A 22942-nucleotide genomic window follows, 5' to 3' on the forward strand; every position below is an offset into this window, starting at 1 on the left:
GGAAGCAAAACGTTTGCAACTGCATTGAATGTGATTTGCAAACGGAGCTTCTTTATAAAAACACCTACAGCTCTCAAGAGTTAGGTACCAAAACGATCCAGATAATTGCAGTTGATATATTTGATGTTTCATTGTTGTTCCGGTTGATGCCAGCAAAAAAAAGGTTCCTTTGCCCTTTGTTTTGTGTTCCTGCTCCTTCAGTGGCTGTTTTCTTTCCTTTCGATTCTTTCTTTCCCTTTATTTCTGTTCCTTTTGTTGGGTGTTGAATGTGTGTCTCTGAGGAGGAGGTATTCTCTAACACCACAGTCCTGCTGTGGATCTATCCCTCTGTCCCTTATCGTTCTGCTTCCCGGTTCCCACCACACCAGAGGAGCTCACTGCATCGCTCAGCCCCACGCCAGGAGGTGTCAGTCCTGCCACAGAGAGCGGCCGCAGTAGCAGGTCCGGCTTTGCCGACGACGGGAGCGAAGACGGGGAGCGGGCTGGGTCGGTAAGCCCCCGGGCRTCTCCTTCAGCCCCTGAAGCCCCAATCGAGAGGGACACTCCAAGGCTCTTCTCCCCAGACTCGCTGGGGTCTGAGGTGAAGAGGAGCTCGYCTGACAAGGTCTCTGATGTCTCTGTGGGCCACAGCCTAAGCGACTCTGGGTCTGAGGACGAGGATGAGAAGGACGTATGTGAGAGCAAGGAGGCTCCTACCTCGGCCTATGARGACAGGATCAGTCCTGGGAAGCCTCAGAGCCCTCTCTTCATGGAAAAGGAGGGGACGAAAGAGCAGGTGGATGAAGAAAAAGAGGAGGATAGCGACGAGGAAGAGGATGAAGAGGAGGAGAGAACAGAGGTGTCAACGATCCGCAGGAGGCCACGGCGTGAGGTCAGCTCAGAAGAGGAAGAGCAGCAGAAAGATGAAGTTTGCGCCCCTGTCATTCCCGTTGCCATGACCCCGGAGGAAGCCAAGCAGCGCGTCCTATCCTTTGACTACACTGAGCCTGAGCGACACCCACCTGGTCAGGGCATCCCTGCAGGGTGGCAGAACGGAGCAGACAAGACCCCCCCAGRGAGCAAGAGCCCTGACTCCAACAGGGCCGACCATGGATCTCCCTTCTCCCCTAGCACCGCAGCCGACCGGACCAAGGACCAGTCTCCTCTCATCGAGCACCAGCCAGACGCCCGCGATGCGGTGGAGCAGGAGACTGAGGAGGAGGTGCAGGAGGAAGAAGAGGTGCAGGAGAAGGTAGCTAGTCCCCTGCCCATGATTGCTGTGCCCCAGATGGAGGTTGAGCCCGTCCAGAAGGATGATGAGCCTGTGAAGACCTCAAAGGACACKCAAGGCCAATACCTGGAGTCGGCAAACGAGGACGTCATCGCAGCGGTGACGGCAGCTCAGTCGGTGACCAAAGCCAAACCTGCAGAAGCCAAACCTGCAGAAACGAAGACTAAGGCTGGCAAGCCTGCTAGTGGCCCCAAAGGTGATGCCAAAGGAGGTGCTCCTACAGCAGCCAAAGGCCCGGTCAGGCAAGATAAGAAAGTGACCGCTAACGCTGTAGCCCCTCCCCCCAAGACCACCKCCGCTAAAACTCAGAAAGCACCCCCAAAAGATGCCGYCCCACCGGGCGGAAAAGCAAAAGCTCCAGGTGCCCAGCTGAAAGGTCTGTTTTCTGTTCTAGTTTATCAATCCCACCTCTCCACCTCCTCCTCCTCCTTTCTTTTCTCTCAGATATTTTCTTCTTCTTACTAGAGCGACACAATAAAGCAGCACCCTTTCTGAAAAACATGCACAAAACGCWAAATGTGAACGTGTTCGGTTGATGAAACGGACTGCTTGTAGCCACCACCACCGGTTTCTTTCTTGTCTCTTCTTTGTTCAATTCGTTCTCTATCGAGCTTTCTCTTTTCTCTGTGTTTGGTCTGTGTTCTGTCTGTGTTTCCAGCCCCTGTTTATGTCACTAACCCTCCTGTGCCCAAATTATTTTTGCTGGCAATGTTTTCCACTGGTCAGCCCCTTTTGCATGTCACTTGCATGTTTGTTGGGTGTGCAGCATCACATCATCGTGACTGTGTATTTATGGGTCAACTTCCCGTCCACCTCCCGTCTTCTGAAACACACACACACACACACGTATGGTTCACACGTGTATGCACACACACACACACACACACCACACTCTGGCTACTGTTTCCTATCTATCATATGTGCAGAAAAGTGTAAGTCAGCATGGTTTCTCAGGTTTAATGTAAGCATCCATGCATACTATCTTCCCCTGCAGTGCAGGTGGTCTCTCACAGAGTGTGTTTGTTTTCACACTACTTATCATTAGATGGATCACTGGTTCTCTTTATGCTAATCATCTTTAAGGTTGCCTAAATGGCCAATTATCAGTCATGATCAGAGGATGGCTGATAAGCACTTGCACATGACATGATAACGAAATGATTCCCGTTTCAAAGGTACATTTTCTGTAAAAGCTTTTCGAAATGATTACTGGAGTGTAAATAATGAATCCGTTTAATGGGACCCACCCACTCCCACCGTTCATTGATAGGCAGGCAATAATGTYGAAATCTCCTAACTAACCATTTGAAAGCATCACAGTCACCACGGAGACTCAATTTCCTGCTTATCCAATAACATGCAGGCCTGACGTTAAATAAAAAGGACGGTTTCTAAGCAGTTGTCTGTACCACAGTCATTGGCCCTAAAACTAATTTAGTCCCCCCCCTCAAATGATTAGCCTAGTCCACGACAGTGTATTATGATCTCTGATTCTCTGAGTGGACTGATTCGGGGGATCGAAATCAGGCCGAGAGGCTTGAAGTCATTGTTGAAACTCTAGATTTGAATAAAAACAACGTAATGTTCTAAACCTCCCCATGCAGTGTAATGTCAACACACAGATCATTTCGAATCTGGGGCAAGTTTCAAATGAAAGTTCAATAAAAGTTGACAAATGTACTTTCTGTCAATTCATTTCAGTGTGCTGACAATTACTATGRAATCCAAAAGCTACTTTAAAGCATCCGGATACAGCAACTAGAGTAGTTAACACGCATTGTCCGTTAGCATTTTCATGTCTGGGATGAATAGGCAATTTAGCTTCAGAGAGTTAGCCTAGCCTAGTACAGCGAGGTCTCAAAGTTGCCGATGAGACAGGACTATGATATTAGCACTGACTTTCGGTCCCTTTCTTTGACCCTCTCTTGCAGCCAAGGCCAGTGCAGGGGCTGGGAAAGAAGCAGCTGAGAAAAAGGTAGGTGATAATTGATGTGTGGACCAGAGGTCTGACCTCTGGAGTGACCTTGAGATATATTGACGCCTGCTGTACCTCAGTGCTTCACTTTTTATAGCTGCAAAGGAGGTTCCAAACACGTTGGCTCAAATTTGACAGAAACTTTTGCATCAACCATCTGCCTTCAACTGAATGCCCTAAAAAAACGAACGGTTTTGCTCTGCAATTGCAGTACAGCACATCTGCATGTAAAGCCATTCACCAATCACACGCAGTTTTTGACATATTGAATTTAAGATTTTTACTGTTTACATTTTTTAAAGTTGCTTATATTGGTTTTAATTGTTTGTCTATATCGCTTATAGGTTTTTGTTAAGTTCCACCATCGTAATGCATTTCTTTAAATGTTGTTTGCGTTCACTTTTGTCTTTTCCTTTGTGTTTCATAACACTTTTTTACCACCTTTGGTCACAAGACACCCAACGCCACCACACCTGTCAAAGCATCCACCCCCAAACGACCCTCCTCGGTCCAAACCACCCCCAACAAAAAGCCTTGGTCCTCTTCCTCTGCCCCAGCCTGCAACACTAGCAGGCCCAGCTCAATATTTAAACCCTGTCCAGGCAGTGCAAGAGCCAGAGAACCCAGGCCAAGGGTAAGTAACACACAWGGACAGGTCTCAACTTTGACCACGATCCCAGGCTCAGGCCAGCCTATCCATAGGCTCATAATACTCAATGGCATTATGACTTGAATACTTCAAAGTTCCATGGTGTTGAATGATCTTATGCAATGCCTCTCCTAAACCCCAAATACTCAGTCAGTTCTTTCCCAAATTAGTCCGGAGTCTTTTGTTTCAACACAGGTTCATCGCTTGTTGTGTAGTTTCTAGTTTTTCCATTCTAGAAGTAACCGTGCTGTTTGGTTTCCAGACTGGAGATGGGAAGACAGCCAGCACCAGGACACCAGGTGCCAAACCCCAGGGTGCTGGGACCAGGATGCAGACCAAGACCACTGCTGGAGGTCAGTCAGTACTCAGGACATGTTCAACAGATGCTCAACTCTCAATGTGTTCCTTTAAACTCGWACAGCAGTACCTACAACGTGAACACATGAAACGAAATCACCATTAATCCATTGAGAGTTCCCCAATTCGAGAGAGGTTAACAAATGGAGTGTGAGCAGAGATGAGAGAGCATGATAAGGATATGGTCAGACTCCATATCCCCATTGAAAAAGGTTMAACTCTAACAACAGCTTGATACCTACATTTGCCATCTCTAACACGTGGCAGCTTGACAACTACATTTACATCCCCAGCATGTTAGATGGTGTCACCACYGTTTGCTGTGCTCTCTTTGGAATGGYGTGATGGAGAGAAAAATGTACCTAGAAGTGTCTGGGCATTTTGGCTTTAACTACAGGCTGAGCAAAACATCACTGCGCCTAGTTCAAATAATTGAACTTTTGCAGGTCTTGTTCCAGAATACTTATTCTCAGGGAGCACAACATAGATTSGAATAACCTAATCCTAGATTATGTTTCTCCTAACCTTGTAGTTGATTCCCCCAAGACGCCCCAAGACCGTAGTGGCTATAGCAGCCCCAGCGCACCCAAGTCCCCCGCCAGCCGGGAGGTGAAGAAGGTGGCGGTGGTGCGGACCCCTCCTAAATCCCCTGGGTCCACGAGGGGGCGCAGTCCGGTRCCCCTGGCCGCCCCCATGCCCGACCTGAAGAACGTCCGGTCAAAGATTGGCTCCACGGAGAACATCAAGCACTCGCCTGGTGGAGGACGGGTAAGGGCTTGAAACCGGTTTCTTTCGTTTTTATGATATGTAGGGTTRAAGAATTCCAGAAACCTTCCCAAAGTTTGCAGGTTTTTCAGAAACCAATGGTAAGAGGGAGAGGAGGTGAGGGAATCTGCCAACAGGAAATCCTCCAACTGGGATTTCTGAAAAATCCAGGATCTCTGGCCTGAAATGTACAAGCCTGGTGCTGTTTTTCTTAGGTATCTTTCTTCCAAGCTCGAGTTGTTTATCACAGGCCGGAATCCACGTACTACTCCAGTATTTGCCATATCAAAGCTTATGTTTGAGTTGTGATCACAAATGGCTTTACAATATTTGTTGAATATGTCCAGAACAATAAAAAATGGTTTGTTCTGTATTAGTTCCTTGGATGTTGTAAGAACGCTTTCTCCCCCCTGACTTTTTCAGGTGCAAATAGTTGAGAAGAAGATGGATTTAAGTAACRTTCAGTCAAAGTGTGGCTCCAAAGCCAATCTCAAGTATACCCCAGGAGGTGGCAATGTGAGTAACACAGACGGCATGGCGGTCAAGAGACTGCAGACAAGGACATTACCCATTTTCTAACTCCTACAGTACACAACCCACACACTTCCATAAAGACTGGTCATTTGATCGTTGATCTGTAACTATTTTGAGATCAGTGCATGTCAGTTATCCCTGACCTGTAAAATAAGGACATTGCCTCATGCCTGTAACTTCTGAGGGTGATAAATCTAACCTTGAACTTTGAGGCTGTCTTGTAGATAGTCTGGTTGAAGTACATTTCTAAATAGCGGTCAGCAGCAAGATCCACATCGCAGCCTTGCAGCTGCTGCAGCAACCTGCCAGAAAGATGATATTTTCGCCTCTCCTCTACCTCTTCCAGGTGCAAATTTTACATAAGAAGATCAWCTTGTCTAGTGTTCAGTCTAGGTGTGGCTCCAAAGACAATCTCAAGCATGTCCCCGGAGGTGGTAACGTGAGTAACGTGAGGACGAACTCATGGTTTGGTCTTGAGTCTTCCTGCAGTTAGAACCAGATCATGGCCTTGGCCAGAACATAAAGGCTATTCCTTCTCCACTCTCTGCTCCTTCTAGACTTCAATTAAATGAGGACTTCACTAGTTTATAGCTAGATAGTTACTTAAGTTTGAGGRGTTTACAGACTTTCTTCATTTTTGTTAAATTTAATCTCTGATATTCTCTTATTATGGTAGGTAGCACAAGCTATCTAAGTTTGTAAACAATATTTCAACTCAATTCCTTTAAAATCAGTTAGGCTATCGCCTGATTTAATACAGGAACATTAAATAAATCAATAAAGTAAATGGGAAAAACATTACAAATAAGATGAATGTGCCGAGGTAATTATAGTCTTGAAGTATGATGCATGTGACCATATTCAACCTAACAAATGAGACCCCACTCTAAATAATGGTTTCAAGTAGGAACACTTCTCTGAAGTCTTAACATCTTACAGCTGCAGCACGTTATGAAACGTCCTTTTAATATTTTTCCAAATGCGAAAACATTCAAAATCACATGTAGCCTAAATCATATTTTTTTCCCAAATAAAATGTAAAACAATAAGACCTGTTCATGTGGAGGTTCAAGCTGGGATCAAGCCCAAATATCTTTGAGATACTGCATTAACTTCTGGTCACCGCCATTTGTCCCCTTAAAGCTGAATGTTTTCATAGTTTTCAAAGACGCAACTTTCAAAGCAGATTCCTCATACAGTTGCCCTTTACAGATTCATTCCACACTGGCCTAGCTTAAATGCAAGCATTGTGATTTGATCTGCATTTCTACCCAATACAAATCAATTCCAACACAATACACTAAAGTTTCCAACATCTGTTCAAAACCTAGACTATTCTAGAATATGAGAATTGCTGACCTTATCGCATCACAAGCAACCCAGTCCCMCTCACCAATAAAGCCATTGTTTCTCTCAATGAGTCACGGTTACAGACCAATCAGACCAGAGTGGATGGCGCAGCGTAGCGTACTTACTGTCAGCAGCACAGGTCTGTCAACCAATGTCTTCTCATTGAGCTGACTAAATGCCTTACAGTAATGGAATGTGCACGTCAGACGTCATTAAATCTGGCTTTGGATTGATACAGTACAGCCTTAGTATACAGACCTGAAATGAGATGACCCAGAACGATGAGGGACTTACTATGATTAAATGTGCGCTCAATAGAACTCTCCACAAAACGATATGACAAAGTATAAGGAAAGGACCAGCGAAGTATAATTAATGAATCTATTCGATTTCTATGGGCTGATGGGTATTTTCACCAGGTTTATCCACCAGGTTTGTCTCTCGGGACTATTGTGTGCTTTGGCATTCCCTAAAAAGAGAATGATCTGTTAGATAAATGATTTGAGTTTGTTGTGTACTGTATGTACACAGTGGGCCCTGGCACAGCGGGGATACAATAAGCCCGATTAGACCAATAGAAAAGAGTAGACCAGAGTAGCATCTGAGACTAAATCTTACTTGCTTCAACTTTCTGCAGAGGGCAACACAAAAACCACCCAGAAAGCCGAGATAAAGGCCTAATCAATCTCTTTAGAAACTTTGATTTCATTCAACTGCAATGGGACACTGGTTTAAGGTTAGGGCTTGGCAGGGACCGTTGCGTAGCACCTTGGCCCCTTTGAGTCCCTGAAAACGGATGCATGGGTAAGGCATTACAGGGGGCAGGGCATCCTTGCCTGGAGATGCTGTTGCCAAGTTTGTGTTTTTGGTCCGTCTGCCCTAGATCTGTCTCCTCAAATGTGTCTCCAATAACCTGTGTGATGCACCCCAATGGCTCTTGTAGTCTCAAACTCTCCAAGTCCAATACACGGTTCAGTGTCTTGAGCTGAAAACCTCGACATCAGTGCTGGTTGCTACCTTGCATGACATGGATGACGTGAATGCAGTAGTGATGCGACAAAGTAGAACGCCATTGACTTATAATGGTGGCATGGTTCTCCTGGTTGGTGTATGACCGCGAGCATGCAGTCCCGGCGGGCAAACTTTGGGGGTGGTCAATCCATAATGACGTCATTTTCTGGTTCTAAAAATGTCCGATTACAACCAGTTGAAAATCATCATCTCGTTTATGACAATATCAAGATGTCTGGGAAAGAGGTCATATTCCGATCCGATAATTAGTTAAAGGCGTCTTTTAGCTAACCAAGACATCGACAAACATTTATTATAATCAGAATACAACCTATGGCRTCGCAAAAGACAGAATGACGATGACCGTTACAACCAGTTTTGCCTGCTGGGCTCAACCTGAATCCTGTCAATTGTGATATTAACCTCCCAACTCATTGTCCCCTCCGCCACCAYCCGTCAACCTCTGTAAATCAATACTGTCTGTACTATATAGTCTACAAATCAAGACAGCWTGGCATTAGGGAAACCACTGTATAACTATGAAGTATTTGTTTATATAGGCCATAACTAGTGACCTCTAATGCATTGCTGGTGCTGTCTCAGTAGAGATGTAAGATTCAACTCTTACAACAGAAATKATGAGGCCAGTTTATTTWATAGTGGTACCGGTAAATGGATAGTGATTGGGCTGCACTGAGTTGGATGTGGCTGCAGCGTTGCAGTCCTGCTATAGTCGTGTCTATCTGCTTGGAGAACAGGGCTGGGCTTCTGTTCTGTGTGTAGAGAATAATGTGATGAAAGCCTGTATCTCTATGCAGCACTGACACCACCATGTGTCTGTACTGCGTAAATACATGYTCAAACTGCATACCAGCAAATCGCTGCGTGTTTGGATGTGTATATGTTTGTGTGTATGTAAACAAGTGGGGTATGGCTGATTTTTTTTTTTTTTCTCCAGCAATATTCATTTAAACATATAGGCCTATTGTTTTATTTTTTTCATTTTATTCATCAGAGTAAACCTATTTTGCTTAGGTTGCTTTGGGGATCTGATTTTGTCTAGATTSTCGTGTAGACTTGTTTTAAATCATGGATGGAGTGATTTTATGAGACTTGAATTTCATTTTTAAATTTCATATTCATAAACTCGGCAAAAAAAAAGAAACGTCCTCTCACTGTCAACTGCGTTTATTTTCAGCAAACTTAACATGTGTAAATATTTGAATGAACATAAGATTCAACAACTGAGACGTAAACTGAACAAGTTCCACAGACATGTGACTAACAGTAATGGAATAATGTGTCCCTGATCAAAGGGGGGGTCAAAATCAAAAGTAACAGTCAGTTTCTGGTGTGGCCACCAGCTGCATTAAGTACTGCAGTGCATCTCCTCATGGACTGCACCAGATTTGCCAGATCTTGCTGTGAGATGTTACCCTACTCTTCCACCAAGGCACTTGCAAGTTCCCGGACCCTCCGATCCAACAGGTCCCAGACGTGCTCAATGGGATTGAGATCTGGGCTCTTCGCTGACCATGGCAGAACACTGACATTCCTATCTTGCAGGAAATCATGCACAGAACGAGCAGTATGGCTGGTGGCATTGTCATGCTGGAGAGTCATGTCAGGATGAGACTGCAGGAAGGGTACCACACGAGGGAGGAGGATGTCTTCCCTGTAACGCATAGCATTGAGATTGCCTGCAATGACAACAAGCTCAGTCCGATGATGCTGTGACACACCGCCACAAACCATGAGGACCCTCCACCTCCAAATCGATCCCGCTCCAGGGTACAGGCCTCGGTGTAACGCTCATTCCTTCGACGATAAACGCGAATCCAACCATCACCCCTGGTGAGACAAAACTGCGACTCGTCAGTGAAGAGCACTTTTTGCCAGTCCTGTCTGGTCCAGCGACGGTGGGTTTGTGTCCATAGGCGTCGTTGTTGCCGGTGATGTCTGGTGAGGACCTACCTTACAACAGGCCTACAAGCCYTCAGTCCAGCCTCTCTCAGCCTATTGCGGACAGTCTGAGCACTGATGGAGGGATTGTGCGTTCCTGGTGTAACTCGGGCAGTTGTTGTTGCCATCCTGTACCTGTCCCGCAGGTGTGATGTTCGGATGTACCAATCCTATGCAGGTGTTGTTACACTTGGTCTGTCACTGCGAGGACGATCAGTTGTCCGTCCTGTCTCCCTGTAGCCCTGTCTTAGGCGTCTCACAGTACGGACATTGCAATTTATTGCCCTGGCCACATCTGCAGTCCTCATACCTCCTTGCAGCATGCCTGAGGCACGTTCATGCAGATGAGCAGGGACCCTGTGCATCTTTCTTTTGGTGTTTTTCAGAGTCAGTAGAAAGGCCTCTTTAATGTCCTAAGTTTTCATAACTGTGACCTTAATTGCCTACCGTCTGTAAGCTGTTAGTGTCTTAACAACCGTTCCACAGGTGCATGTTCATTAATTGTGTATGGTTTATTGAACAAGCATGGGAAACAGTGTTTAAACCCTTTACAATGAATATCTGTGAAGTTATTTGGATTTTTACGAATTATCTTTAAAAGACAGGGTCCTGAAAAAGGGACGTTTCTTTTTTTGCTGAGTTTATATATATWTTTWWWWATKATTTAGCAATTTACTTCGATAAACATTTGATCAGATATATAGATTATAAAAGTGTTGTTTTCATGAATGTCAGTMATTTTGTGATTACTTTCATCCTCCTGATCATCAGGTATCTTGTCTCGCTTCTCAGGAAAACAGACGTGGGAGAATGTGTAGTAGAGAATATTCCTGTAAAAATTCAAACGAAAAGGTGAAAGGCTGGTAATCCAATCATCTAATCAAATATGTATCCTTACATACATGGCGCCGGTTAAACTGGGTTAGAAGACAGCATTGTATCGTCATAGTTTCTAGAGATGTAATGAAACATCTTTGCATTGTACCCAAGAGGGCCTTTGCATCCAAATTTGAGACCTAGTTGTCTCATTTAGATTCAAATTTCACCATTATGGCCTGATTTTTGATAACGATGACTGAATTCCCTGAAATATTCTAGCTATCTTTTCATTTTTAAGGAAATTCTCATGTGTGGGTGCAATAGAATAACCCCTTTCCCTTTTTCCAACCAATATCTATTAAGGACAATGCTAGAAGCAAGTCTATTCAGGAAGCCATTCATGGTGGTGTCCTTGTCCTTGCATGTGACTGATGCTGACTCATTCTAGATTGGCTCTCTGTATTCTGCCTCCTCGCATCGYCCAACAATGRCCACTCCTCTGGTCTGATTCTACCTATTGTCTGATGATCTCCTTTGTTTCTCCCCATTTGCCATATCCAGGTTCAAATTACTCACAAAAAGATTGACCTCAGCAACGTACAGTCAAAGTGTGGATCGAAGGCCAACATTCACCACAAACCAGGTAACTTACGTACAGAATCAAACCTTACAGTGACTGAAATGAAACAACATGCAACAGAGATACCCTGCTCTAACATGGACTACGGTTGAGGCTATTGGTGGTCTATACTCAGCCATATCAACAAATAGTTTTATGCTCCCTGACGAATGTGAAATAGGAAAATGTGTTGGATAACCTTTGCAGTGCTAAAGAATGCCRCTTGTCTTCATTAGGTGGAGGCAATGTGGAGATCAAATCCGAGAAGATGGACTTCAAGGTTCAGTCTAAGATTGGGTCCATGGACAACGTTGGTCATGTGGCTGGAGGTGGCGGGCGGAAGGTAAACGGACTCACTAATGTCCGAATTGACTTGCACGTCTTTCAAAAACAATACTTTCATGTTTCAATCTTTCAAAAAAACCAACTGTACAAATCTATTACAATCAATTACTCATTTCTATTCTGAAACACTGAATTATTCTGTCCCTGAATTCTGGAGTCAACAGTCTGCACACAATTCATTGTTAATATTCTCTCTGGCTTCAAATCTCTGAAATCTAAACTAAATGATCACTCTTCTTGCTTGGCAAACTCTTCCTCTAGCAAACTGAGCATGCCGTGAAACTTGCTTGTAAACATTTCTAAAATGTCACGCAAAAGAGCGATTAACACAGAGTCACATTGATTACTAAGTAGGCCTCTCTCTCTGCATTGCCAATAGGCATACGCCTGAGTGTGTCATGTACTTACAAAAASTTTTTTTACAAACACTTTTTTATATCAATATTTCATATAAAGCCTAACAATAGATCATAAATACATTTATTGCAAATACAAACTTCCCTCAAGGTAACTGATCGCCGTTAAAACAAACTCTACCACACATAGTACATGAAGGCCAATTTTAAACTCAATACAGTAAGCAACTGAGGCAGTATTTTCCCTCATCTCAGCACCCAGAACCAAATCAGATACTCAATATTTTAATTGTTAAGCCTATATCAAGATATTATATTTTCCCTTGCAATGGCAACTCTGGCGACCCATACTCCTGCTCTCCTTCCTCTTCTCTTTGCCCAGCATGTTTGGGTGGCAGCACCTCCTCTCATTTAGCCTGTGCACCAGTCTCTTTAGCTAATCCACTCCATGTCATGTGCCAAAGAGAGTGGCCTTTCTGCCATCTTCAAATATGATCATTCTATCATTAATGAGCTTGAGGAGAACGGAGGATTTGATCCTGATTCGATCACCCTTAGAGCTATCCTCCAATCACAACTATTATGCAAATATTGGCACTTTTTAGTCTCCACAGAACACGTGAGTAGGGTCTATCTGCAGACCGCGTACTACATGCCGCGCCCACTACACGCTGCGCCCACAACGCCCCACTTACTACATGCCACGCCCACTGCCATTAAGGCTAGGACACCGGCAGTTGAGAGGAACGCACTTGTTTGAAATGGAAAAGCRTTGTGGTAGCTATTAATAAAGAAGAACATCAAGACGAAGCAGCTGCTTAACAAGTGGGRTGCACTGTTGAGCGCTACATCCCGAGGGGTTTGTGCTGATTGTATGGAGATTGTGACAGCCGGTTAAATGGCGTCCCTTGACAAGGCAAGAACAAGATGATAATACTGCACTTCTCCTGACATACATAAGGAGAGTTATACTTGGAATTTGGAGGGGAAAAGAGAGGCAGAGGAGGTCTAAGAGAGAGGGGGGAGGAAGGAAGAGGGGGAGCTTGAGTTGGTTAAAAATAGCTGGGAAAAAGGAGATGGTTTGTCAAAGAAGAACGGTAGAAAGTGTAGGCAGAGTGAGCTGAAGGGCAACGTATTAGAGGTGGTAGGTGTGGTCAAGTTCTCAGAGCACCGAGGGTCAGGATAAAGATGAGTCTGTGACAGTAGGAGTGAATGAAGTTTTTGGAAAAATTGGACCCTTTCTTTTTTGCTGATCCATTTGAGGTTTCAGGGTGGGTGRAAACAGAGTTGGGTGCTGTGGAATCGGGTAAMCAGAAGTGGTCTTGTGAYAATTCTATGTGTTTCTGCTGGTCAGAGGGAGCAGGCGCTCTGTGTTAAACGAATGGGGGCAAGAGATATGAATTGTTTTGTTCTCAAGAAAAGGGTGCCAGTGAGGAGTGAATACTGGGGTAGCGGTAAATGTCAACGCCGACGTCAACTGGAGGGGAAGATTCTCGGTGGTTGATGCTCATCGTTTGGTGCGACGCAAAGACAGGGTGGCGCGAGTGGAGAAACCGAAGAGTCATTGTCTGTTCTTTTGAGTTTTGATGTTGAGTCWTTACCCGACAAAGGGATGTTAGGATATATAAGTCGTCCCGTACGAGCTTTTGTGCCGACTACATTACATTGTTACCGGTGTCAAGCTTACGGGCATGTGGCAGCAGTGTGTAGGAGGAAGGTCCTAAGTGTGAGAAGTGTGCAGAAAGGCATGAGACAAAGGAATGTGTAGTATTGGGGAAAGTAGTGGTATGTGTTAATTGTAGGGGTGACAATGGGGCTGGGGGATCAGAAATGTCCCGTGCGAGAGAGGCAGGTTGAGGTTTCCAGGGTTAGAGTAGTGCAGAAGTTGTCATATGCTGAGGCAGTGAAGAAAATGGAGGAAGATGGGTCAAGGGGGAGGGATCCTGAGAGGAGTGGCGTGAGTAGTAGATCAGTACCAGTACAGAAGGATAAACCAGCAAGTGATATATGTTTCAGTAAGATTAGATTATGGGATGGAATGTAAATCGCAGAAAATAGAGGTGGTGGCAGCTGCAGAGAGGTATTTGGGTGTGCGAGACTTGACATCAGAAGAGTTACAGGGTGTGTTGAGTGGTGGTGTCCCATCCTTTCAGCCTGAAGTAGGACTAAATAGATTTAAATAGTGGAGTATGGTATTTATTATTATTTGTGAGTGTAGTGTCAGATGGTCGGGTATTTGTATATATTTTTTTTAATTAGAAAGGAAAAAATTATTAAACTAAGTATAAGGGACGTCAGTCTATTAGGTGGCGGTAATCCAACATTTATTGGATGCCAACCCCCGTTAAACCTCATCAAAGAAAACACTGGCAGTTATTTTAACTTTACGGCGACGGTAATCACTACTCGGTAGTGCCACACAAGAGTTGGGTTGGCTACACTAGCCGTAATGCTGTAACGTTAACAGAACTGYGGGAAAGCAGTGCTCGGCAAGCGGGGGAGAATGACACTGTACCGGTGTTCTAGTGAGCTAGCTACTTCCCTTTGCCATATCGTTATCAGAACTGCAGGAAAACAGTACTCGGCAGGCGGGGTCGAAGGACACTGTGTACCGGCCCCCTTCTTWTGTGGGGGTTTTCGGCGGTTGGCATCCAACGCTGGTGCATTACCGCCACCTACTGTGCTGGAGTGTGTGCCAGAGACAGCGCTAGCAGTTGCAATGGCAGTGGGCGTGGCATGTAGTAACYGCAGTCTGCAGATGACATTATTGTAACACATTGGTATCCGGTTGCTGATCAACCGTTTTTGTTTGTCGAGAAGAAACTAGTCTGTCAAAATTTCCTAGCTCATGTTTAAATTCTCAAACGAAATATTGCAATTCCAACCACAAAATTATTTTAAGCCTCAAAATACAACAACTTGCCTAGCTAACAGCTAAATATTTTTTTTTAACTTTGTTATTCATTATATTTTCRAGGATCCACATGTTCTCATGGAAAATAATGTTATTTCCAACAACCAATGAGCAACTCCRCCGTATATTTGAATGTTGAGATTGCTGAAAGGCCAGTCCCCTTGGCAATGACAAGGAGTGGAATGTTAGCTCAAGACTGGTAACGTTACTCAGACTACCTTTCATTTTCACTCTTGATTCCAAGCTGGCACTGCAGACCAATCTCTTGCTTATTTTTGTTCTTTCTTTTCGTTTTTAAACAACTTTCATGTATTTCGTTTTTATTTTGTACAGACTCTTTCATTCATTTATTTTATATATAWTTTTTTCATTTGATTTATTTTGTTTGATTTGTTTGTTACGTTTTGTTTAACACCAACGCATGTTTTCCGTCCATACTGGGTGTGGTATCCATCCAGAGAGAGAAGGGGAAGGAAGCCGAGAGGGTTTCTGGAGAAGGAGACRCCTCCCTAAATAGGGAAGCTCCTATCCCAAGCCCTACTGGCCCCTCCACTGATCCCCCTCAGTCGCCCCGTTCTGAACACAGCCCAATCGAGGGGGCGTCCTGGTAAAGCTAGAAGTCTCCAGTAAGTACACAATGTCTTACTTCAGACCAAAACCCCAAAGTCGCCAAAATTGTCCAGTCAATTGGACGGATCAAGCCACAGCAGAGATACTCAACCTTGAAATGAAGGCCTATAATTCCCCCTTAAAAAACATGCACGCACCCACACATGCATGCACATGTGCAGCCAAACACACACCCACCCACACAGCATGTCCATAGGACTCCACACACTATCAATAGGGAAATTGTATACATTTAACCACAAGRGGGCATTAACACAAAGTCAAGAGCCTTTCAAACTGCAGCATCACTGGTCTTTTGTGATATGCACAACCTCTGTTCACCATTCTACATTCTGATGTCATCACATAGAAAGTATAATACTGGATTTGCGCTGATTTGACTTCCACTCATCCCATGTCCAGATTAAGCCTAGTCCTGGACTAGAATACACGTTTAATGGAAATTCTCCATTTAGAATTAWTTTTAGTCCAGGACTAAGYTTAACGGGAAACCTGGCCCCGAAGGTTTACACAGACACAATCCATGAATGATGCATAATTACACATGAAAGATTTGGCTCATCACTTTAGGTGCCCTTGCTCGCCATTCACTAAATGTATCAATCTCCRCTCCTGCAGATTGAAAGCCACAAACTGAGTTTCCGTGAGACGGCGAAAGCCCGCACCGACCACGGAGCGGAGATTGTCCCCGTGGAGATCATCGCAGGCGGCTCACCCGCCCGTCTTCTCAGYAACGTGTCGTCCCCTGGCAGCCAGAACATTACAGACGCGCCGCCGCTATCCATGCTAGCCGACCAGGTCTCCGCCTCCCTCGCCAAGCAAGGCCTGTGATTCGACCACGTCCCTCCCTGAAAAAGCATTGTAGGTTACCAAGGGAACCAACCAYGTGATAAAAAAGAGAAACGAAGAGAAAAAKAAGYACCTCACTGAGTCTCCMTTCCTCCTTGAAATTCAAAGTCGCTCGCRGGATTTGCCGACCGGGGATATCAGTCAGGGCAAAGTGGTCCGTTAATGAACAGTTTATGGTCTTGATAGTTAGATAGACACAGGTAATGAAAACATATACGTGAAAGAAAAGCAACATTATTCTATACCCATAAAAACGTAGCCAGGCCTTCTTATAAAGACATTTACCCTACTTTCCATTTACAGTGCAATTAATTGGGCTGCTCAATTCGAACGCAACTGCTCGCATGAAAATATTGCACATTACTTTGCTTATTGCCATGCAGTGGATGTTTGCATTTGCTCATTTAAGCCTTAAAATGTGAAGTAGCCAAAGACTCAAATCTTTTCTCAACTAGAAAAGAYCAGCTAAATTAAAGTGACACTGTACTATACCATTCAAATGATACTAAGTGCCAAATAGAATGTTGCCCTTTCGTGCTTAAAACACTCCGATATTCCCCAGTTGAGAAATCCGCGAAGATTTATTTACGGTATAATGAAATTCGAACGTTGTCGTAAACAGTTGCTGTGATGTAATGAAACGCGTGTGACTCTGCCTTTGAGATGATTAAAGTAGACATTGTTTGTGAAATTATAAAATAAACAATTTTCATGAGAAGGACAATTACAAGTCTATTACCCAGAATATTTAACTTAAGAGTTAAAGCCCATGGCCCGTTCAAAACATTTCAAGGAGGATCCCATTGCTGAGCAATTGAAATCAATTAAGTAATCAATTAATTATGGAGTAATGGAGCTACATAGTGCATATGTCAATCAATTGGATAAGATTGCTAATTTGAAGTTGAGGGKTTTTTGTGTGTATGGTATAGTCTACGTGCCGATATTCTGGTGGTATATCACCAATCCTCACCAAGTTTCTTCTCAGCAGTGTGTCTGAATCTGAGTACCTCCCCGTTGATTTCTAGAACGGAAATCCATTCTAGACCATCTGTTTGGTCCAGAGCCAGAACACACCTGGGTATAGGGGCGTTATGAAATTTCGTCATTGGCTTTGATACTCTGATTGGTTAGAGATGATCCAATTGCTGATTACTTTGTTTTGTACAACACCCCTTATTTTGACGTCAACAAACGACTTGAACGATGGCTGTCTCAGACTGCAGTATGTAGGAATGATTGAGCAGCGGAAGAATTCAGTTTGAGTGGTCAGGCAATAGAAATGCCACTGCATACCCACAACACACATGCCTAGACAAGTCTCAATTTTACCTGCATGAAATTCAAAGCCTGATATAGGATGTGCTCCAAATCTCTACCCTACTCCAAAAGTGTGCACTTGCACACTCCCTCTGTCAAARATGACCAAATGACCACCCCYTACCTACCCACAGCGCACTACTTACGTAGCGAATTTTAACTAAAGTAAATATTTCTTCGCAATGACAGAGCACTCTTTTTTTACGCTGTAGATCAAACCTTATGTTGCGCACTTTCTTTCCTACTAGTAGCCCTATTCTGTGGWTGTAAGACATATTAAACTGCTATTTACAAATGCTTGTAGATGCACCTGCTGACACCCTGCTATTATTTTTTTATACTCCCGACCCTCACGATGCATTCTTGTGTTTGAAGGTAGTTTTTACACACTGAAGTTCTCAAGTTGACCACCACTACATGGGTGTGAATGATAACTGGCTGGCTTTCCTCCTCATTCCTCATGGTCAACATGAACATTATGTACTGTGCTGAAAATATTTAAAAAGGGGGTTAAGCGGATATTAATTGTTACGATTGAACAAATCTATTCAAGGTAAGACATGTAAGCATATTAACTACCGAAAGCCCCCAAAATACTCAAATCAAATGTTATGTCACATGCTTCATAAACAGGTGTAGACTAACAGTGAAATGTTTACTTATGAGCCCTTCCCAACAATGCAGAGAAAAAATAAGGAATAAATACACAATGATTAACGCTATATACATGGGGTACCAGTACAGAGTCGACGTGTAGGRGTACAATGAAATTGAGGTAGATATGTACATATAGGTAGGGATACTAAGACTGATATTCACGTTAGTCCACATATCCGTTTAGACCGTTTTAGAAAAGGTACCATAAAACAACCCTATGCACCTTGTGTGGTGAATGATGTTCCGCAAAAGTGTAAGGATGTTTTTTCCAAGTTAGTATTTTATTTCGAAGCTGAAAATTGAAATGTCACTCTTCTAGTTTTTCCCAGGTAACCACATACAGTAAATTAATCTGAGGGAGTGGTTACTATTCTGAAAGGACAGCATAACCTCAAATTTTATTCATTAAACCTTTTAATCACTGACATTTTAAGCAAACTGGTAATTGTATTGTAATTAAATCTGTTGCGACAAGAGGGGAAGAAAGTTGGTGCAAAGGATGTTTAAGACTTAATGTCATTAATTTAAGGGAAGGAAAAGGGTAATTTGGGGCTTTTCAGTGTAGTAAATAACTTTTCCCTTTTGCCTCAAAGGGAACAATGATACAAGTTAATTAACTAGCTTCTCTCCTCCCCATGTCCCGTTTTGTTTCTCCTTCTCTGCTGAGTTTTTATTTTGACAGTCGTGATTGTCCTTGTGATGTGCATTTTATTAATATTTGGTTTACACTGATACTTGTTGCTGTAAACGTGGATTAGGAAATAAAGTCAGTATTGGAACAGCAATGTTAAAGGTTTCTTCTTTCCATTACATTTGTGAAGTGTTTCAAAGAATRACAGGGGTATTTCCTGTCACACTGACCTTGTTTGTGAAATATGCAAGGGCTTTACACATGTAGAACTTACAAGCTTTTAGGGAACACAAGGACACAGTTGATACAATATAATTCACTTTTATTTTGAGAAGAACACGCTGCCTGCCGGTCGGATTCGTCAATCCATAAACTTTTTTTTTTTTGCCTCTGCATAAAGTGTTCAATATAGTGTACTTGCCGTGGCTTCTCCCTATACAATCAGGACAGCTACAGCCTGAACATCAAACAGTTAAATTATTTACAAAATATACTCTTTTTGTACAAACTATTACATGCTAAAGGATATACCAGACTCACCCACCCTCATTCACCACGTTGGAAATTCTAAGTACGAAAAATAGCCCAGACAATACAATATCGGCTTTTCAACGCTAGTCAAACCCTATTGTACATCGAAACAGTTTCTGCCTAGTGAGTCCTCCGATCCCCACTCGCAGACTGAAAACCGTAGTGGATAGGCGGGGACTTCTGTGAGGAAAAAGGGATAGGCATCGATGGTCCCTAGAAATAGAGTCCGGTTTGTCTTCTGGTCGGTCTGGACAGACAGACTCCCGTGGGAGAATTATTCACCAGGGAAGGCCTCACATTACCTCCTCGAAATGAGACMGCAGAATCAAGGAAGGTGGAGACAAAAAGGCTCAACTGAACAGTGATGTGAATGAACTCATGTCATGATTCCATACTAGTGGTAATTGGAACAAGAGCAGGGCATTGGTTGAGGCAGGCTTACGTTTAGCTAACTAACATGTGGTTTTGACTGGTGGGGCAGAGCATGAATCAGACGCACAAAGTGACCAAGTAGAAAYGGCCAGGCTCAAATTGACTCCAACTGAAAGCCCTACATAGCCTCCTGTGTGGATGATGGCCACAGGCTTCTGACGTAGTGACTCAAACATGAGGCTTTCTGTACAATACTCCACCTCATCTGCAGGGAGGGACAAAGCAGGGGGTGCTGGGAACCAGGGCARCTGATGGCAGATCTGGGCCGTGTTCAGTAGGTACCAAAGGAATATAACGGGCAGGGATTACCTTGACTTGTCCACCATTTCGTTTGCTCTAATGAACACAACCCATACTTAGTTTTGTTTTGCATTGTTAAATGAAAATCATTTGACTTAACCAACATGACATTTGAACCCCCAATAAGACTCAGAGCTTGAGTGATTTTAATCCAATTGTGGAAATGCATTGACAATCCAACAGGTACATTGACATCTGCCATGTGCAATTCCAAAAACAGATAGGGACACAGGACCGAGACAAATTAGGTACATTTACATATTTTTGTCTCATGTTTTCTTTTACGATACCGAGTGACATGAAATTGCATGGCAATTATGCATTACAAGCTGGAAACATTGCATCGGATGTGAACTACTGCAACCCGTGTCAATAGCTAGGGTATAGAAATGTAAAGTGGAGCGAATAATGAAGGGCCTTGATCCAAGATGAAGCCAAAATACTACATTCAAAAACAGAGGAGCTTTCTTTGTAATTGGAGCCCGACTGCACGCTTTTAGTGATTTCTTGCACATTATCCAAACCAAAAATCAGAAAAGCGTGAAATAACAGCACGCACACACACCACATCGAAAATGRAGACAGAAATCCAATATGCACACAGTTGAACAAAGACACTGAAATCAACTCCATTCCTATGTAGGAGAGGTGATGTGTTTTTTTTCTGCCGTTTATATTAGTTAACATATCCACATGATTATTTATTTGCTTCACTTTGGCTTGGCTGATTGAATGATCTATTCAAACTAGTGTATGTGTAATCTCATATTGAGGGTGGTGTTACTTGCTGTGCTCATTTTATACACCGCCCCAACAACCACTTGTGCTATCAGTCTATGTGACGGGGTTGAAAGGAAATATATTATTAAACCTATATGTAGAAGACAACTATACCAATGCAGACAAACAGAGAGGAAAGAAAAGCAGATGGAAAATAGCAAACTGATAACTACTACAGCTCTGTGAAACAAGTGCATAAAGGAACATGTCAGATTCTCTGGGGAGGGACTAATATTATTAGGTTGATTCAAGGGGACAACATAACAAGCTATGACAACAAGGCATTGCTGTTTTACTCACTCCATTTTACACTGACATGGGGTGGGGAATAGAAAGCTACAAAGGTACACACACTGCCTGAGTGGCTGCTTAGCGCTCAGCCCATTGGCCCAGAAACAGGAAGCAACTCTACRTCCTGCTCATCACAAATTCAGCTTTCAGTCTAATTTCTCTCCTTTTTTCCCCATTTACTTTTATATATTTGTTCATTTCGGTGACCAAGAAAAGAAAGAACAAAACTGATTTCTAATGGGGGTCTCTGTCTATGTTCACTAAAAACTGTGAAAGAATTTGACTGATGTTTGAATATCAAACAACAGGAGTCCATTATTCCATTGTTGATGTAGTTCTTGTTTAGAGTCTTGTGAAAGAAAAAAAAAAGTGTTGAGTCCTTTATGCGGGGAGAGCCTTCGYTCATCGGTGGGAGGGTCTGGTGAGAGTGGTGGTGGCGGAGGGGGCTTTCTGCTTGCTGCTGTCGTCAGGGGGAAGCGGCGAGGGGGGACCCCCGGTGTCAGACTCCGATCTGGACGAGCCCGTCTTGCAGCCGGAGATGTGGCGCATGGTTCTGTAGGTGCGCTCCTCGGCATTCCCTGGCTGCTCCTCGGGCTCCGGCGGYGGGTCGTTCTCCAGAGGGAAGCTCCTCCGGTCCCACGGGTGTACTGGGATGGGAACCTGGAGAGGAAACTCACGTCAGACTGGACACAGGGCTATCAAAGATTATCGGTCTGTGTATATTTATACCCAAAAGGCTGGTGCCTTCTCATACATATATCCCTACAATCTGCCATAGTATTCACAAAGATGGCATGCACACCGATTAAACACCTRATGTGTGTGAACGTGTGTATAGTAYGAAAGCGTATGTGCTATGAGGAGCCTACCAGTTCTTCGTAGGTGCCGTCAGGCGTGGAGCAGCGCGTGTCTTCGTTGGAGAGCAGGCGGTAGGAGTCCCTGGAGCCTATAGGGGTGTAGGAGTACCCTCCTGCTGTGTAACACCCTGGGGCGTAAGGGTAGGACTGCAGGTCGGGGCTGGCCGGGGAGCAGGGGGAGGCTGCACTGACGTAGTCCTGCAGGGCGTGGAAGTGGGCTGTGTCCGGGGAGGAGGGRTTGTTGCTGCCCAGCAGGGGAGTGGTGCGACCGTCCGACCGGCCACTGACATATGAACTGGAAGGGGGGGAAGAGGGGAGTTAACTTGACATGAAGAACAGAAATGAAGTCTTCAGCTAGACTTCAATTGAACAGAAAGGAGAATAGCCTTAAGTAGAGAAACCTATCATCTAGATTCTAGAAGACCAAAGGTCAAATAGGGTCTGCTTATATTTTTCCTGTTTCACTGCATGTACAAGTGGGGTAACCTGTATGAGTGTGTGAATTATTATATATATATTTTTAATGCATATCCCAACAGCCCCCGAGACACCCTCGGAGAGTGGGGTCAAGGCCAGCGATCACGGCGACGCTGGAGCAATTAGGGTTAAGTGCCTTGCTCAAGGGCACGGTCGGCAGATGTTTCACCTAATCCGCTCGTGGGATCTGAGAACCAGCGACCTGGCCCAACACTCTTAACCGCTAGGCTATTTGCCAAGATGTTCCCTGTGCTGCACTGC

At 44.0% G+C, this 22942-nt stretch overlaps 2 protein-coding genes across 9 annotated transcripts in view; one reads left to right on the forward strand and one right to left on the reverse strand.

The window, feature by feature from the left end:
* The window catches only part of maptb (microtubule-associated protein tau b), a 39659-nt gene extending 20492 nt beyond the window's left edge, over positions 1-19167 (forward strand). For 4 of the 8 annotated variants that reach the window (XM_024011278.3, XM_024011282.3, XM_024011280.3 and 1 more), the window contains 9 exons: positions 369-1646; positions 3202-3245; positions 3700-3879; positions 4157-4247; positions 4784-5019; positions 5440-5532; positions 11254-11335; positions 11548-11654; positions 16175-19167. In XM_024011278.3, coding sequence (XP_023867046.1) covers positions 369-1646; positions 3202-3245; positions 3700-3879; positions 4157-4247; positions 4784-5019; positions 5440-5532; positions 11254-11335; positions 11548-11654; positions 16175-16387 — 2324 coding nt within the window. In that variant the 3' untranslated portion in view covers positions 16388-19167. Of the gene's footprint in view, positions 1-368; positions 1647-3201; positions 3246-3699; positions 3880-4156; positions 4248-4783; positions 5020-5439; positions 5533-11253; positions 11336-11547; positions 11655-15384; positions 15553-16174 lie in introns of all 8 variants that reach the window. The other 4 variants (XM_024011281.3, XM_070449189.1, XM_024011284.3 and 1 more) reach the window with 4 other exon arrangements.
* A 1232-nt stretch (positions 19168-20399) lies between these two features.
* Positions 20400-22942, reverse strand: part of kansl1b (KAT8 regulatory NSL complex subunit 1b) — a 70763-nt gene continuing 68220 nt past the window's right edge. Inside the window, exons 15-16 of the mRNA XM_070449190.1 lie at positions 22217-22499; positions 20400-22007 (exon numbers count right to left, since the gene is read on the reverse strand). Of these exons, the coding sequence (XP_070305291.1) occupies positions 21750-22007; positions 22217-22499 (541 nt within the window). The 3' untranslated portion in view covers positions 20400-21749. The remainder of the gene's footprint in view (positions 22008-22216; positions 22500-22942) is intronic.

The sequence above is a fragment of the Salvelinus sp. IW2-2015 genome, linkage group LG20 (assembly GCF_002910315.2).
Source record: "Salvelinus sp. IW2-2015 linkage group LG20, ASM291031v2, whole genome shotgun sequence".
NCBI classification, from domain to species: Eukaryota; Metazoa; Chordata; class Actinopteri; order Salmoniformes; family Salmonidae; genus Salvelinus; species Salvelinus sp. IW2-2015.